Raw genomic sequence first — 18875 nt, forward strand, 5'->3', positions numbered from 1 at the left:
AAACACTATTGAAAAATGTTGCAAAGAACTTTTATAACCTAATTTCGTTTAGATCAAAAATTTGATGAAAAAATGAGATACTATGATGACTTAAACACAAGGGAAAAGCCATAATGAATTAAGTTATACTTATTATAATTATTTAGATGATAATTATACACAAAGCAAGTACTTCTAACAGAATACAGGGTGATACAGCACAGCTGTTAGAAACTTGTGTTATAAGGATTACGCATTTTAATAATTAAGTGTTGCGTGACAACTTACGACTTGAAATACCAACATATGCAGCAACATATGACTGGTTGTTTTTGTGCATCTGAACCATTCCTTTCTGTTTCTATATATTTGCATTAATCTAAGAAATCCTAATCTTATGCTATTTTTTATAATAATTATATTATTGTATTATAATAATTATATTATTGTATTATAATAATTATATTATTGTATTATAATGATTATATTGTAATAATTATGTTAATATATTATATTAATCATTTAATTCCATTCTTCCCCATTTCATTGCTTAGAAAAAGCTAATATTTTTGCACTTAACTGATTTGATGACTAATGTTCGATGTCAAGACGAACGCAACTCTCTAGTTTTGTCCTGGAATCAGTAAGCTACTGTGAATTGCCCATTCTAATGTAATTCTCGCTATATGAATTATTATGGAACACAATATAGACATGAAATTAATATAATCTTGTTAAAGAAAAGTATTAGTTCAAATGAGCACGGAACGACATTTTTGCTTGTGAAAGCGGCCCACAAAGGTGCACGATGACATTTCCAGCTATTTGTCGCTATGATATTCTCAATCATTATGATGTACCTTATTTTAATTTTAATTTTTAAAATTATTAAATGAAAAATTACTTGATAAATACAATACTTAAATACCACACTTAAGGAAAATTTGGTCATTTTTTAATTATATACTACATTTAGGCATATTTGACTAGATTTCATCCATGCAAATAAAATCAAATATCTCAAAATCCCTTAAAATTGCTACTCTACTTTAACTTGAATAGCTTTTTTTTATGTAAAAATGGATACTTTTTTTCGCCGTCATACGAATATAAGTCTATTTTTTAAACCAATTTTATGATTTCATTTTTAAAAAATTATGCGAAAAAGATAAAGTGTTAAAAAAATTAAAATAAATAAATAACGTGGGAAAAGTTTTATCTAGACCAAGCACTGAAATCTGAATTTAAATAAAAGGAATGAAAGCTTACTTCTACAGTAAAAGAAAGAAAAACTAGAGTTAATAATTAATAATATTAAACACTTTTGTCCAGGAATTAAAATATATAAGGTGTAAAATTATACGTAACTTTTAAACAATGCCTGTCAAAATAACGAAGTGTGTATTTCTTATTTTACTATTCATGCAAATATTATATTCTTTGTATTCATGAATATTATTAATGATAATTTAAGTTCGTAGTGATTTCAATCACTTAACTATGGTTTTGAACACAGTGTTTTATATATATATATATATATATATATATATATATATATATATATATATATATATATATATATATATATATATATATATATATATATATATATATATATATATATATATATATATATATATATATATATATATATGTAAAGTACTTTACAGTGAAACGTAAGTTTAATGTATGTATTTAATTTCTTGCTGGTATATTATTTTATTTAACTTTTTGGGTAAATCAATTTTATTTAAATACTACTCTTTTCTCATTTTAATGGCATTACAAATTTATTATATCTCTTTTTCATATTTTTCCCTTAAACTTCTTTGTTTGACTTCACTTTTAAATATTTTTCCTATTTTCTTTTAGAAGTGATTTTTTGATGTTTATTACACTGTTCATCAAATAAACATATGTATTTAGCGTTATTTGTGTTAGATTGCTATTTATATTGTTAGGTTTGCTACTTTTTGCTTTTAACTTTTGAATCTAATTATCTGAATATTAAGAATTTAAAAAAAAAATTCTAATCAAATTTTTTATTATCCACTTGCATAAATTGGCACTACCTAAGGCGTTGTTTTTATAATATTTGTGTTTTCCAGGAGACCCTTCACCAAACGTTACTTGGTGGCGTGGAGAAGAGCAAATTGACGAGGATTTTAAAATAATCAGGCAAAGATTCGTCCGAAACGAGCTTATAATCAATAAAATAGAAAGGTCAGATCTACTGATTGAATATGCATGTCAAGCCTCCAACACTTATCTCGCCAAACCGGTTACGTCATCTGTGCAGTTAGACATTAATTGTAAGTATAGATTGTAAATAGTAGTAAATTATGGGTATATATATATATATATATATATATATATATATATATATATATATATATATATATATATATATTTTTAATTAAAACGCTCCATTAACACCAAAGAACTAAAAGAACTCCATTAAAAATCTTGCCAGAATAAAGTGATATTCGACAACGCTTTTTTTTATTTATTTGCTTACAATGGCAAGCCAGGAATAAATATCAAAAAGGGATACAAAGAAAATAGTAAATAGATTATATTTGGATATTATTAAAAGTATTGCCTTAAAAGTTCTCGTGCACGTCAGATGTCTCAATGTCGCCGTAAAGTAATGCATATCGATTCATCGAGTCGATTCGTTGGCTCTGCCGATTTACAGAAAGAGAAGTCAGGATTCTAAAAGATTTTCACGCGATGGAGATGTTCTGTCAAACACTAATGCCCTGTCAGAAGACAAAACTTTGCTTCTGCTTGAATCATTGCTAAAAGATCTTCAGCCCTCCGCCTCTAATTTTATTCCGTCCTGAATTTGTATTTTATTGCCCCCGATCTATTTTTTGCTTGATGCATAACTATATAAAACGTAGAATAACAAGAAATCTCTTTTAATTATAAAATTTCCATAATTTCGGGCACTTTTTTGCAAGACTGCCCGCCTGCTAGTTCTCAAATATGCCACAGTCGTCAGGTATACATTAAGGCACAACTCGGTTCATTTTTAAAAATTAATTCTGCAAATGTCCCCGATTTCTTCTGATGAAGGTGAACTAACCTGACTAGCTAGAACTGCAGCTTAGAAAGATAACTTTATCAAACTCATCATCAAAAAAGTCAATAAATGTTTAAAAGCAGAACCGTGGTGGCTGAAAGGATAGAATGCGTTCAACTCAATGAGGTAAAAGGTCCAAATCCCAGCGTTGACTGGCAGATACAAATTCTGCCCCCGGCTCGCACCGATCACAATATTGACGAAAAATATCCCCAGCGAAAGACAGATCATGGGTTAGAGACCCCTTGACGTCAGGCTAACAGTGGGAAGTTTTCGTGGACTTCCTCTCCATGTGATACAAATGCGGGTTAGTTTCATCACACTGTCCTCCAGGAAGACAAATTTCTCTCAATACTTGATCCAGAAGTTTCCTTTATTCTGGATTGGTTCAAATTTACAAGGCTGCAGGGCTGTAATTAAGCCGCCTAAAATAAGAATAAGTGCGATGAAACACCTAAACCTGCATTATCGAGATTTTCATAAGAAAAAGCTTTCCGTATTAAAATGCAACCACTCAGATTCCGTATACTTCGTGTGAATAGCTCCTGGAGCGCAAAACTTTTAAAAACATTTGTGGAGCTGTTTCTATTATAAAGCTCTTCCGAAAGGCATAAATTAGCTTCAATTTGTACCATATCTAGTTGAATAGCAGATTTTTCTACCTCCTCAATGACATTTAGCAATTCAAGATTCTGCATTTACGATTATCTTAATAATTCTAAAGTAAAAAAATTACTTCATTTTAATAGAAACTATTGAATCAAAATAAGATTGCTATACTTTATAAAACATAAAATAAATAATATCAATAAATACATTTTCCTGCTATTCTTTTTTATGCCATGAACAAATAGTTAAAGAGTAGTTAAATCTATTTCTGAAACGAAAAACTGTACACGTTTCGCTTTAATTTGTTCTCTTTGTTTTAATAAAGAACAATTCAAACAGGCCATGTTTTTACCAAATTGTTATTTCTTCACTCCTCCAAATATAGAAAGACTCACAACAAGTAAAAGTGTATAAAACAATATTTTGTTAATTAATTTCATAGTACAATATAACGGTTGTAGCATAAGTATTGACAAAAGAAAGAATATTTTTTAAGAAAAAAGGCCAGTATTATCTTGACATAATTAATTGGATACTTGCCAGCAACGTCGATGCGTCGAGCAACGAGTATGGATACTAATTGTCTGCTGAAACGTTGTTTTTTTCCAATCCTATTTCGACTAAGCCTTGTCCATCAACTATGAACTATCTAACGTGACTCATTCTATATTCATTTGAAAAGAAAATTTTGGTTTATGCAGCAAAGTTGCCTGACTCACAAAACAAAAGTTATCGCAGTTGGAAAAAAATACCTACACAAATTACAAATCTGGGTTAAATCAAGAAAAATTATATTTTAATAAATTCAATAAACGATACGGCGTTGTATATATATTAATATTAGTTAAAATCTTAATTTAGGGGGGAGAATCAGTACTCAAGCCAGCGTGTCCAATTATAACTAATTTTCCGTTGTATTTTTGTATGAAAGATATGTTATTATTTTAATAGAGTTTTAAGCACCAATTCCGTATTTATTTTCGTATATAACCTAATAAGAAATTTTCTGACTCCCTGAAATATTTTTGTTAAAATTTTTAATGGAAATTTTCTTACAACATTTCTAAAAGCTTTTCAAAAAATATAAAGCATGTATGTTGCAAAAAATGAAGCAGAAAAGGAACCATCTTGAATAACTTTTGATGTAATGATCGGATCTTCACGTTCTAGGACTCAATCTGAATGGTTTCAGGTGGTGACCTCGAATATACTAGTTAATTAGTGCAGTCGACATTTTAAGTTACGAAATCAGGCACAACAACGTACTTTGTCTTAATAAAAACATACCTATTTTTTTAAACTTATTCAGATTATTGAGCCTTAAAATATAAAAATATAGGGTGTATTCGCAATCTGGAAATATGCTTCCCATGGATTGGTTGGATGTGATCCAAAGTTTAGACCTCATAGTGCTAATTTTACTACTTGCGTAAAGCGCCATTTCTCGTGAACTTTTCAAGAAATTTAAAAATTTTCGGTGCACATCTATAAAATCCATTTATCCAAAGATAATTCCAAGCAAGAAATAAGCTTTAGTAAATATTTTAAATTTTTTGTAATAATGACCGAAAAAAAATTTGAAATGTAAGGTACAACATTTTTTTACATGATTTTAGAGTGTGTAATTTTACATGGTAAAACACAAAATTTGTGGGAAATCAATTAAATAGTTCCTGAGATATTGAATTTCAATAAAATCATTTATTAAAATTCGATTTTTCAGGAATTATTCAACAGATTTCGCTAAAGTTTTGTATTTTGCCATGTAAAATTACATACATGACCTAAAAACCTTACAGTTAAAAATATTTTTCGACAATAATTTAATAAAATAATAAACATTTAGTAAAATTTACTTTTTTCATGAAATTATATTTGGATAAACAAATTTTAGAATTGCGTGTAAAAAGTTTTCAATTCGCTTAAAAAGTTCTCGAGGAATGGCGAAATACGCAAAAAGTAAAATTAATATTAAGGAGTTCAAATTTTGGCTCGCTCTACTGACCAAGCTATGGCGACATATTATCCAAATTACCCCCTATATTTTGTGGGTCAGATATCCAAATACATCAAAAAAACAGTTTAGTTTATTCAGAAAAAACATGTTTTTCTTTCTGATTTCATGACCTATTATCGTCTGCTCTAATTAGTCTATTTTAGATCTACCCCTCGAACCTTTAAGATTGGGTCCTAAAACCTGAAGATCCAATTATTAGATCAAAAGTTATTCAAGGTAGTGCGTTTTTAATTTTTAATTTATTTATTTTCTTTGCACATTGTTGTACATTCTGTGGTTTTCGGTACTACTCTGGTTCGGTGGGCTGGTGAAAACAATGTTTCACAGTACCCAACATTAGAAAATTTGGCTATTTTCCTATTACAATAATACCAATAGCACATAGTACAATAATTAATTAGGCTAAAATGCCATCAATAATAGTTAGAAGATTTATTTTTGGTCTCCGAAACATAATAGCATCCACATTTCTGTGATAAAAAATAGAAAACGGTCAAAAAATAAAATAAACCATTCAAACAAAAATATTAGTTTAATTTGATTAAAAGTTAACGAGTTCAGTATCCTCATTCAACATAAGTGCATTGTAAAAACTGTGGTTTAATATATCTTCGTATTTGGTGTTGAATAACCCCAAAAAATTGCGTGAAAAAATATAATTTTTCAAATTAACACCAAATCAAAAGTACTACTTATGTTCTATGTATTTTATTTCTTGTAAGGAGTACGCGGAAAATACATACGTACTCATTAGTGTTTTATAACTATCCATGAATGGCTTATTTATTGGGTTAAAACAGGCTATTTATAAAAATTCTTTTCATTAGAGTTTTTCCTTCGTAAATCATACGTAAATTAACAATTTTTCAAAGTTTTAAAATAAAAATAAATATCTAATATATCTTTTGTTTTTGAATAGTGGAAAAAAATATATTTTCACTTCAAATAATCAGCTAAGTAATAAAATCATGTTTGTAAAGAATATAAAGAAATTTTTACCAAAATAATTAGTTTCACCATTGTTTTGAGCAAAAGACAGAACAAAAATATTTATTATTGAATAAATTTTGAGACATAAGAAAGAAATAGGAATAGAATAGAGCATGGTTTTTTTCTTTAAAAAAACCTTAAAGTTATAACTTTTCAAACCATCAATGTTCTTTATAAAAGATTCCAGCACGATGATCACATCATCAATCCATAAAACAAGAATACATTGCTTTCTTAATGCTTAAAAGGCTTAGTGCAAACAGAAAAAATATTTATTATTCAAGTCAATTTTGAAGAAAACAGTAATTTTCATTATTTTCTTTGGATAAAAACACAAATAAATAAAGCTATTATATTTACATATACATTAATTTTGTGATAAGCATTCAAAGACTTTAAAGTTTCAGGGAAAATCCTTTATATTGTTAGTGTTTGTTCCGTGTTTGTTTAATTGTTTCTTTGTTTCTTTGAAATTATATTAATAATAGGTACCAATTATTGTTTCATTCTAAATGAAATTATTCTTGGATAATCAAAATTCAATAATTATGGAAGGTATTTCTATAGATTATAATTTACAATAAATTTTTTGACATCAATTAAAAAAATAATATGTTTCCTTTGCAAAACTTGAAATGAATATTTTATTTATAAAAAAGCTTTGTTAGTTTAATCTATAAGTGATAAATGAAAAATCCTTAATAGAAATTAATTTATTAAAATAAATATTTATACTAATAAAAATTAATCATAATTATGTAATATTTGTAATAATAAAAATTAATTAATTAATTTACATACGGTTTATAAGCTCTATTTGTTTGATAATTGATTCATTATATTATTTAATAGTCATTTGTCTATTGAATAGCCTTTTTTAAAGCAATGAGAAAATTGCTTGCTTCGCTTCTAAAATAAATTTTTTATATCATTCAAAATATTATTGTTTTAAGCTTTACGTTTATTTAATGTTACATAAGTAATATCAGTTTCGAACTGAAAGAAATGTATCTTTTGCAATCTCTTGTATTTTTGTGCATGACTGCTTCAAAAGCTTAAATGCTTAATTTATTTCATGTAATCAGTTTTTTTTTTAGAAATTATAATTTAAAATACTCATTTATCATTCATAAAATACTTTTCTTTGCAATGAGCGATTATAAAGTTATATTTCATTACAGTATTTTTATTTTTATTTAGACCTACAATGACTAATTTGACGGAAATATTCATAAAAAAAAGTTTCTTTTATCGTTTAAACAAATTAAATATTTAAAAAAAAGGATAATTTATGTTTTTTCATTTACAGGAATAAATATTTCTAAAACATTTATTGAAAGAAAAGAAATGGGTATGATTTATTAAAAAAATGGGAAAGGTATTTCTGTTAAAAAAAATTTCCATTATATACACTTTTTTTAATGCAAAAACATTTGGTATATTAAATTCCCATTTTAAAATAAAAAAAAATGTCGGAAAATTACGAATTTTTAAATAAGTAATTTTGCAGCTTTTTAGTAATACAAAAACGCTTACAGTCCTTGTGTGTAGGTACTAATTTATAAAAACAAGACGTTCTGTATTAAATGAAACATTTTGGTATATGAAAAGATAATTTTCTTTTTGGAGTCATCATTCCTTTTTTTAGATAAATCTATTAATTTCCTTCGTGTTTTACGTCACGATGTCTGTTGTTCAAAGTATTATATATGATTAATTGTGTGGAAATAAATATTATTTATGTCTGACTCTTACCTGCTGTTCATAAATTCTTTAATCAATAAAAATTTGATTAGTAGTAATCCATTTATTATCGTAAAGCAAATATACCGCATTACAAAAAAAACGTCCAATTCCATTCGACTTAATACCAGAAGCAATCATTATTTCGGAAAAAAACAATAATTTCATTCTTTTTAAATTTTTCTAAAGTAATTACTTTTTTTTATCAATTGACAGTAATCAAAGTCTAAGTTTTTTCTGTTTTTTTATTTTTTTATTTTTAAAACTGAAATATTGGAAGTGTTATTTAAATAAATTTCTTACAAAATTGTACTTATTCTTCTTTTTAGTTAACACTGAGTTTTCCATATGAATTTCATTTATGTATTTTAATTTTTAAACATGCTAAGGTTCATTAATTAATTTTGTTATTGTTTTTTTTTATATTCATGAAAAATTAACCAAGCCATAAACTCTCTTACGAATGCCATTCTCTATTTAGAGAAAGATGCATATTTCTTTTCATTTTGTCAATAACAGAATTTGGTCGTGCAATGTGCATATATTTTAAACTCCCTTCCCAAACGTATTCTTTACTTCCGCAGATAGAAATCCAGATAGAAATCTACGAATGCAGATAGAAATCTACAAAAAATTTATATTTTATTTCTGAATTAATGAAAATAAAGAACGTCCTGAGGGATGTGAAGAATAAAATAGTCTGCTGCAATAAATTTGGCTAAAACGGAAATAAGCTATTCAAGCGAAATCAAGCACTAGAAAGTAACATAAATGATCTATTTCATAATACACCTACGTAGACATCTAATAAATAAAATATTTTTACCTTTTTTGACAAATAAACTAGCTTCTGATACTTCAATGATTCTTGATATTATCTTGGTATTTCTTAAAAAATAAAAGGTGTTTATAGTGATTCAGTTAATTTCAAAGTGCGTTGACATAAAATTTTTGCAGAATAATACTTATGTAGAATTTATTTATATCTTCATATTAGAATATCAGCCTATGGGGGATGATGTAACAATGATATTGTCTTAGCTATTATTTTTATTAGGATAAAATTTTATTGTTTTTGAATAAAAAGGAGTAATAGGATAAAATTAAGCAAGATATCAAAGTATTTCTTGATAATTGTCCTAGGTTTTTAGGCTTATAATTGTTTCTTTCCGTCGTGTTAAGCATATTAAGTTTATTTCCATAAAATATGGATGCTAAGTTAACTTAAATATATTTGAATTAATTCATTCCTCACTGAGATAAAACTTCTAATAACATTACTGTACTGTATGGTAATGGCATTTCTAAAAAAGTGGTATTTAAACCAATCGTTTGGGAATTTTTCCGTTTATATGGTAACGTATAACCTTGAAATTTTGATTCATGATAAAATTACCACATTTATAAAAGTTTATCACCGATAATGAATCCATATTTTATAGTTAATTTTACCAAACTAAAAGTTTATCACCGATAATAAATCCATATTTTGTAGTTAATTTTCCCAAACTCATTGCCAAAGCACTTTATAAATTACCAAGCTTTTTGGTGTTCCTATACAGCCAAAAAACCTGTAATATAAGTAAATTAACCTGTAATATACCTGTAATATAATGTTAATTTACCTGTAATATAAGTAAATATAACCATTTTCTGGAAGTTTTGACGATACTTTTTTTCTCAGTGTTGAAACTAGAAAAAATTTCTGAAATTTTGAAGGAAACAGTTTAGACTTACTTAATGAGGAATTAGACAACTCGAGAATATTTTTTCATAAAAGTTAAAGATGAAACTCATAAGAATAACAAATATGGAAAGATAAAACGCAATTTTTGTGTGTTGTATAAACGCTAAAATACGTTTTTTTAATAAAGTGGTTTTCTGTTTCTTTTAATTTACTTAAATAATTTTATAGAAATCAACGAAATCCAATAAAAAAGCTAAACTTTCTCTTCTTTATCTTTAAACGAAGTAAAAATGTTGGAAGATACAAAATATGTGCTACACTTCTAGTTTCCACCGCATGTAGATTTTTATTCCATTGAGTCTTTAGTAATAATAATTAAACGATTCCATTTGAGCTTTCCATATGATGCTATTAAACATATAATACAATAAAAAGATTGCATACAATGCTATTTCGTAATTAAAATATTTTTTCACAAAATATACCCACATGTTTCTGAATCTAATACAGTAATTTAAACACTGTTATTTTTCAACTGAACAAATTGGATTCATGCCTTCGTTTTACTTAAATTCTGAGTCAGACTTAGGCTTGATTTAGAGGTAGGGCAGCTCCAAAGAGAAGGGCACATTGATCAGAGATCTAATGTAACCAAACCCAAATTCATGAATAACAATAAAGCTTTATTGCTAAAATAAAGTTTAGCAAACATCTGACTGGAGTGTCTTGCAGTTCTCAAGCTTTAATGTAATATTGCCCTAAATGCTCAATTCTTAGAGCAGAAAAGACCTCGCAATCACAAAGTATAAGTCGTGAAGTCTCCTCCTCAAGATGACAACCTCGACAAAGAGAATCAGATTCAATACCCATTATGCATAGGTGTCTCTTGAGGGTTTAGTATCCAGTGAAAAGACCAATGATCTTCCTCAAACTGTTCCTGTTTAGCTTAAGAAGCGCTTTTTGACGGGAGGCTCTTTTTTGTAGGACAGACACGATTTAGCTCTTTAGCTTTTCTCAGACTATCCGAGTTGCGCATTGCTTCGTCAGCCATCTCATTTCCAAGAATGCCCATATGCCCAGGTACCCAATGTAGGCATACCTTCTTATGTGTACAGAGGTAACAGATCATTAATATTTCCAGTTTCATTTAACATTCTTAATAAAATTGTGTAAACTATTCCATTGGAACTTTTCATATGATGCTATTAACCATATGATACTATTAAAATATTCCATACAATGCTATTACGTAATTAAATAATATTTTTACTAAACATGCCCACGTGTTTCTGAAAACTAATTTAGCAATTTAAACGCTGTTAAGTTTTAATTAAATTTATTGAAATTGTGTGTTCTTTAAATTAATTTCTGAGCTAATTATTTTAAATACATTTCAAACTTGCCAATTAGTGTCAGAAAGGCTATTGTTTATATTTTTAATGAGATTCATGAATTATATTATTCAAATATTTTTCACCAGCGGTTTTCATCTTTTGTTAAGAATAGATTCTGTTGCATTTTTTCTTATTTCAATTGGAACATATCATCTTGAATTTATACGTTTTTTATTTCAGTAATGCCCTTGGAATCTAAAATACTTGGCTCCCGTATTATTTTGATGGCAGGAGAAGAGCATGAATTTGTATGCGAAACGAGAGGCTCAAGACAGAAAGCTCTTACATCTTGGTGGCTAGAAAGCCATAAAATTGGAATTGGCACCAGCGAAGTTACAAGAGAGAATGGGAATGTCACTCTCAGTACCCTCATATTCACCCCAAGTCCTACAGACAACGGTAAAAGGTTGATTTGTAAATCCGCCAATCCTTCTTTACCAAAAGCAACAATAGAGGATGAAAAAATACTCCGCGTCCAATGTAAGTAACTTTGTTCTTATGATATACGAGTTTTCACCTTCTTCTTTATATCACTTTTCTTACAATTGTTGAAATAAGTTTGAAAGTCATTTTTTTTTGTCCAGGTTTAAAATTGATTTGGGGTCGCTTTTTCTTTGAATTTAATAAAAAAAAACAGTTCTAAGGGATAGAGTTGATTAAATAAATTATTAAACCCATTATCACTTTTAAAGCAAATAAAAGGAGCAGTAGCAAAAGATCCACTAAAAAAATATTGGTGTATTGTTAGCATAATAAAATACATTTTTAAGTACAAAAATTTAATTATCGTGCAAAAATTACATCGAACATAAAATTGACAAAATAATTACTGTTTAAACGAAAACTATCATTACTAAAAATGTGATCATTATTTAAAAAATCTATTTTTGCAATGAAGACATAAATTAAGTCTAATGTGCCTTAAATCATTTGTTGTCAGTAAGAAAACAAAAAAAAAATATTAATTTAAAAATGAATTATATCAGGGAAAAATATAAATAAAAAATGTAATTACATGCGATAAAAATGTGATATTTGCACTTAAGAATTTTAGTTTACCTAAACGCCGAAAATGGTGGCAACTATACATCAAAATTTTTTGCAGTGTAAGGAAATGATAAAAGAAACGTTTAAAGAGGAAAGATAGTTTCCAAAACTTAAACGTTTAATTTAACGTGTTTCATTTCTCATTTATTTTCAAACACTTCTTAAGAAATAACAAATATAATAATAGGAAAAAAAAAGATAAAAGGAATATAGACAACTAACTAAATTTATGTAATTTTAAGGAGGGCATTGAAATTTTTTTCCCTCGTGGTTCAGTTTTTTTCAAGCATTGAAAGTAGTAAAAACTTAATTCGAATGAGAACGTAAAAAACAGGATATTTCAAAAGTTAGTTTTCAAGTAGTTTTAGAATGAGAGCAAAAATGCGAGTTTCGAAAAATGTTCGACCTCGAAAGTAATGAACAACAGCTTGCATCAGACAATTCATCTATAGAAAACAGTATTAATATTAAAGTGCATTAATCAAACAATGCATGAAAAAATTAATTAATTATTATTTTATAGCTTGCATGCAATTTCTCTTTAAACTGCTTTTTAATGTATTACAATAACACTCCGGTAGCTTCAAATAGAACTTAGAAACCACTAAAAGATTCCATAATGAGTCTACATTATTTAATTTAAACATTTCCTTCTGCCCTTTTGATAATAATTTTACTAATTAAATAATTATTACAATTAATTATTGATTTATGTCATATGTAAAACGTCAACGTCTTTTAAAGAAAAGTGTACGTCTTTTGAAATATATTTTTTTTAGTCTAGTAATACTCTAGCAAGGCTAACAGTTTGATTACCATCTTATTTAATATTATTTGACTGTTTTATTTGAATAAGGTAAAAAACAAAAAAAAACATTTAAATAAATTTTTATTTAACCTTTTTTTCTGAGAAATTCTGGTGTACTCTAGAGCAACTTTTCGTTTCTTTCAAAAATTCAAACAACACAGTTATACATTATTATATCGCATAACTTCTTTTAAAAATAACTAAAAATAACAACTAATAATAATAACTTTTTCCCAAGTGAATATTTTAATTGAATTTTTTGCAAGTCTAAATTTGTTATAACGCAAATTATCGTTGGAGACATTAAGCGTAGCTCAATTGTTTGATTTACACTAGCATTTTTGGAAATCGGTATCTAAAATGTTTTTATATTTGAAGAAAATTTTATTTTATTTATTTCTGTTTAAATGTACCCGAGCAACTCAGATGTAAAACCAGCTAAGTGTTATTCATTAAAAGAAATATACGAAATCTATTTGCAACAAAACCGAATCACAATGTATGTTTAAAATAATATGCTTCATAAATATTGAATGATTTAACTCCTGTAAATCGAGCGTTTAAATGAGTGTCTAATTTTGCAATTATTCTACCTAGTACACTTTACAATTGGTAATTTAAATTATTTAATCATTATTATCGAAATATTTCTTTTCTCGCACCGAAAAAAAAGTATATTGTCAATTTTACTAGAAGGTGGTAAAATTTACAATTTTTTCTGTATCTATGGGAAGTTTGGTAATTTTTATCGCAGTTCTTAGCAAATAAATTAGTAAAATTAACAAAGAAAATATTGTTTTACAGTATGAGTCAATACCGGAACGATCGATATATTTTTATACCACCATTGCTGTCATTTTGATCGCAATAAGGAAATTGAGCATTGTATATTTGATTTTTAGTTTAAATGTCATGATAAAACCTAATAAAAAGTCATATAAAATAATCTAAACATTCTGCAGTATTTTTAATGGTATTATTTTTAATATATAAGAAATTGTCGACATTAATAGAAGAATAATAATATCATAAAACAGTTGCATACCAATGGTAACATTCGCACGTGACTAGAAATTAAGTTACTAACGAAAATTTCTTAACACTTTCCACGAATGGGCTTTTTTCTTGTTTGTTGTGGGTCGAAAGAACATTAATGACGTTTATTACTTACAATTTCAGAAAAGTCAGGCGGCAAACGAGTAGTTTCCTTGTAGAAAAATCTGACAATCTCGCATCGTTGATAAAGTTCAAAATAATAGACTTTTAATAATAGAGACGTCAAAATAGAGATACTAATTGCACGCTTTAAAATAAATTCGGGTAAATTGGGAAAATAAGCAAAATTTAAAGTTGCAAAACTAAAATTGGCAATATTTCAGAAGTCGCTTATCTCTTTTCTAATCTCGGCTATTTGATGAAATTTTCAAAACATTTACGCTTTCAAGGTAGATTATGTTAACATTTTCACAACTACTTATAATATTCAAGATTAGTTTGTTTACATTGAAATTTAATAATAGTTTTCGAATCCTGTTCCTTAATCTTATACTGAATAAATTTGTACGGGCGAAATTTCAACGGTAAACGCTGTTTATTGAATTTAATTAGTTTTAGCTGCTATAAAATAAAATTAGAATTTTTCACAAAAATATATTTTTCACGAAAAATGGGGGGCATTAGTTATTTCAAAGCTGATTGCAAAATCAGATCTCGATATAATTTGCCTGTAAACATTCGAAGAATGTGTGAGCAATTATGAGGGATTACAAAAGAACAGTGAGCAGTAGGGATATTTTCTTTGCAAAAAAAAATTTTATGCTTCGATATAGTCAGACGTGTACCTGAATAAAATAAAGATAAGGGATGGAAGGGAAGCAGTGGGACATATCCAAGTAATACATTCAAATCTCTATGTTGGTCTTTTTGACCGCAATGGTCCTTCTAGGTAAATCGTCATTTTATGCTCTCAAAATATGCTTTTGAAGGTCTTAAAGAGTTAGTAAATATCACGAAAATCAAGCAAGCTGGTATAATTATTTTAGGATGTGGCAATGTTGCTATGTTGTACATGTCTTTGTATGAAGCTGACAGAAGTTGTACTGACTTTTCTCGTATAAATTACTGACGTCAATTTGCTACTTACTTCTTCTTTCAGTTATCCGATAGCTGTTGATAAATAAACACCCTGGTCGTGTATTTTGTTAAGTTTGATTAATAAATGGTTTTATCAAGAGAAATTTTATTCATTTTAAACCAGAAACACTTAACAAAAACATAAGCTAATTTAAATAGTGTATTTAATTTTCACTATTATTGAAGCTTAATAACTTTTCTTACAAAATTAACTAGATTTTGAATAGAACTTTTCTTTTTTAATTGTTGTAATTCGTATTTTCGCAATCTATTTTGTATTTATAAAAGTTTTCCTTCTTAATTTTTGTGTTAAGGGCTAGAATAATGGAAGAGGAAAACGTAAAATTGAATGACGAAAATTCAGTGCTTATTAAAATGATGGTTTAAGAAGGGAAAATTCTGCTGATGCAAATAAGACTCCATCTTTTCGGAATTATAGACCAGAACTATTGTTTGCTCAACTTGAATCCCAGTTCACGTTAGCTAATATTTCTGTTGATTCTACCACATTTTATTACGTCGTTTTAGTTTTGGGTCATTTTAGCCTCAGGATTTAACTTGCGCATTTGATATTGTACCCAACAAACCTGTTTGTGATGCTTATGATAAGATGAAATCTAGAGAAATTTCTCAAAATTCTGATTCTGGATCGTTGCGTTAAAAAAAATTGTTTTCAGGTATTGAGTTAGGCGACAAAAAGAAAAACCCTAAAAATTTCCTTATGAAATGCAAAATATAGCATCGGATAAAATTTCATTTGAGGTTTTAAAAAAATTATGGTTGGTAAGAAAGGATAACAGACAAATTTTATCTAAAATGGTTAAGAGTATTTTTGAAATTTCTAATGAGGATGCGCTAGCTTTTGCAGAACTTGCTAACTTGTTGTCAATGCGGAAAAGTGCGTTTTTGGTGTGAGAGCAAGTGGCGAGAACTTCAAATATTTGGCATTTTTTTCGCGTTAGTTCCAGAGCTGAGCAGCGTTATAGTGCGCATGATAGAGAATTATTAGCTATTTGCGCGTTTATTCGTCATCTTTCTTACTTATTGAAAGGGTGCTAATTTCCCATGATTACCGATCATAAACTTCAAAAAAGCACGAGTAATGTTCTCCTAGTTAAATTCAGCATCTTGGTCGGATTGTACAGTTTTCAACGGATGTGTGATACATATCAGGTTTACTTTACGTAGTAGCTGATAGTTTATCAAGGGTATCGTGGAGTGATAAGCCATGTCCAATCGATTATAAACAGTTCGCTAAAGCTCAATTAACAGATAAGGAAATTCTTGGTTTTGACATTTGCAGTAAATCATTGAAATAACATTTTTTCAAAGTTCCAGGGCATGGATACAGAACTTTTCTGCGACGTATCGAACGGTAAATGGCGTCCATACGTTCCTCCTGAATTTCGTCTTAGAGTCTTTGAGACGACGCTTGTTATAAATCGTTTTCAATCTTGTCACATTCTGGTGTGAAAGCAACAGTTAAGTTGAGTGGGGAGCATTTTATGTGGCTAAACTACAAGAAAGAATATCCTTTACCTCGTCAAAGATTCAATCATGTCCATATCGACTGTCCATTCGATCATGTACATATCGACAACATCTCTTTCTCGCTGCTATAGTTATAGTTAACATGAATGATAATTTTTTCCCGATGGCCTGAAGTTATATACCTACAGGACATAAAGCAAAGATAGTTGCTTTATGTCCTGTAGGAATATGAACTAGAATTATGATTTTTTTCACCATAAATTTTTTTTACCCTACGGTATTATATTTTTTACAGAATTTCTTGCTCCGTGTGCAGTTTTGCTATTTACAAAAAAAAATTTCTATTGGCATGCAGATTGATAGAGTGTATGAGATAACACTATTTTATGTTTTTGTTACGTTTTCTTTCTACATCTGAAACATAAAATACTTTTCTTAAAGCAGAAAATGCATATATTTACCAATATCAAATTTTCAAAATTTAGTTCACTTAAGCATTTAAAGGTAGAAATGTTTTTTGCCATTTAAATGTCTTCATTGCATAGCTTAACATTAGTATTTTTTTTATTCGTAGAAATTGCAACGTATTTTCCATGCATTTTCTATTTAAAGAAAGAAGAATAACGTAGCTTTCAGTTTTCCTCGGAGACATTTAAATGCGTAAAATACGAATACACTTCTTACTTAAATTTTACATTTTATGAAATTTATATTAACATTTGTGTATTGTATCTGTGAGATGCATTTTGATTACAGTGGAATCTTTTAGATATAAAATTACGATTTTGCACTTACACATATAGATGTGTGCAATATCATAATAAAGAAAAAAATATGCAATTTATTCCAGTTGAAATATTTTTTAAACGTTTAATATTTTTCCCACTAGGGTAAAAGCACGCAACATTTTCATCGATAAAATATTTATACTATACTTTAATTTAATTCTACTAGTAATATGAAAGTAAACTTATTTTCCCTTTCAAATATGCATATTAGGGATCAAATATTGAGTTTTATATCAAAAGGGAGAGAGAAAATACTGGAAATATCTGTATAAGATCACAACATAATACAAAAATTAGTTTTTCTACAAAATATTCATATCAAGTATAATTAGTTAAATTCATTCGTCATATAAAAGCACAAAACATGTTTGCCTTCAAAATATCTATTTTCGATTGCTCATAACTAAGCTAATTCGGATCGTAGTATGAAATAATAAAATATGTTTCCATCTGAAATGTTTATATTTTCTCTTTCATATTTAATTTTATTTAACTTAAGCAGATAATTATGTAAAATAAGTTTCTTTAGCATATTTGTCGCATATTTACATTTCTAAAACATGCACATATTAGCAGAATAAAATTTGTTTACGAAATCTCTATATTAGACTTTTGATGTTTTATTTAATTTATTTGAAAATATAAAATAATACATATTATAAGTGAGATATCTATTTGAAAGCTTTAGAATGAATGTGAAGGATAAAATATGATCTTCTTTAATATTTATATTGCATCTTTAGACTTAAATACAAGCTTGCAATAAAGTCGGCAGATTAATTTCTCTGAAAATACATGAAGGTGAATAAAAAATTGAATTTTTTTCTTTTTCTCAAATTGTGGGATTTAGAAATCCTTTAGAATAGCGAACTGTTATCTCTACCTTTACAGACAGTATTTTGTAAGCTAAACACCCGTATGAAATGCTTAAAGAAGAAGGCAGCGAACCTTTAAATCGATTTTCCATAACACCTCGAATCGAGTTTGCCACGCGAAATAGAAGAAAGATCTATTTTCATTCCATTTCTTTTAAAAACTCGGTCACGAAGCTCCACAGCTTCTATTGATTGTTATCGCCAGTGGCAATAACACAGATCAAAG

At 27.7% G+C, this 18875-nt stretch overlaps 1 protein-coding gene across 1 annotated transcript in view; it reads left to right on the forward strand.

Annotated features, from left to right (window-relative positions):
- Nucleotides 1-18875, forward strand: part of LOC107449487 (protein turtle) — a 94881-nt gene that overhangs the window by 41676 nt on the left and 34330 nt on the right. The window contains exons 4-5 of the mRNA XM_087167469.1: nt 2088-2291; nt 11688-11987. Coding sequence (XP_087023595.1) covers nt 2088-2291; nt 11688-11987 — 504 coding nt within the window. The remainder of the gene's footprint in view (nt 1-2087; nt 2292-11687; nt 11988-18875) is intronic.

This window comes from Parasteatoda tepidariorum, chromosome 7, assembly GCF_982258835.1.
Source record: "Parasteatoda tepidariorum strain Cologne lab strain chromosome 7, Ptep-v5.0, whole genome shotgun sequence".
Taxonomy (NCBI): Eukaryota; Metazoa; Arthropoda; class Arachnida; order Araneae; family Theridiidae; genus Parasteatoda; species Parasteatoda tepidariorum.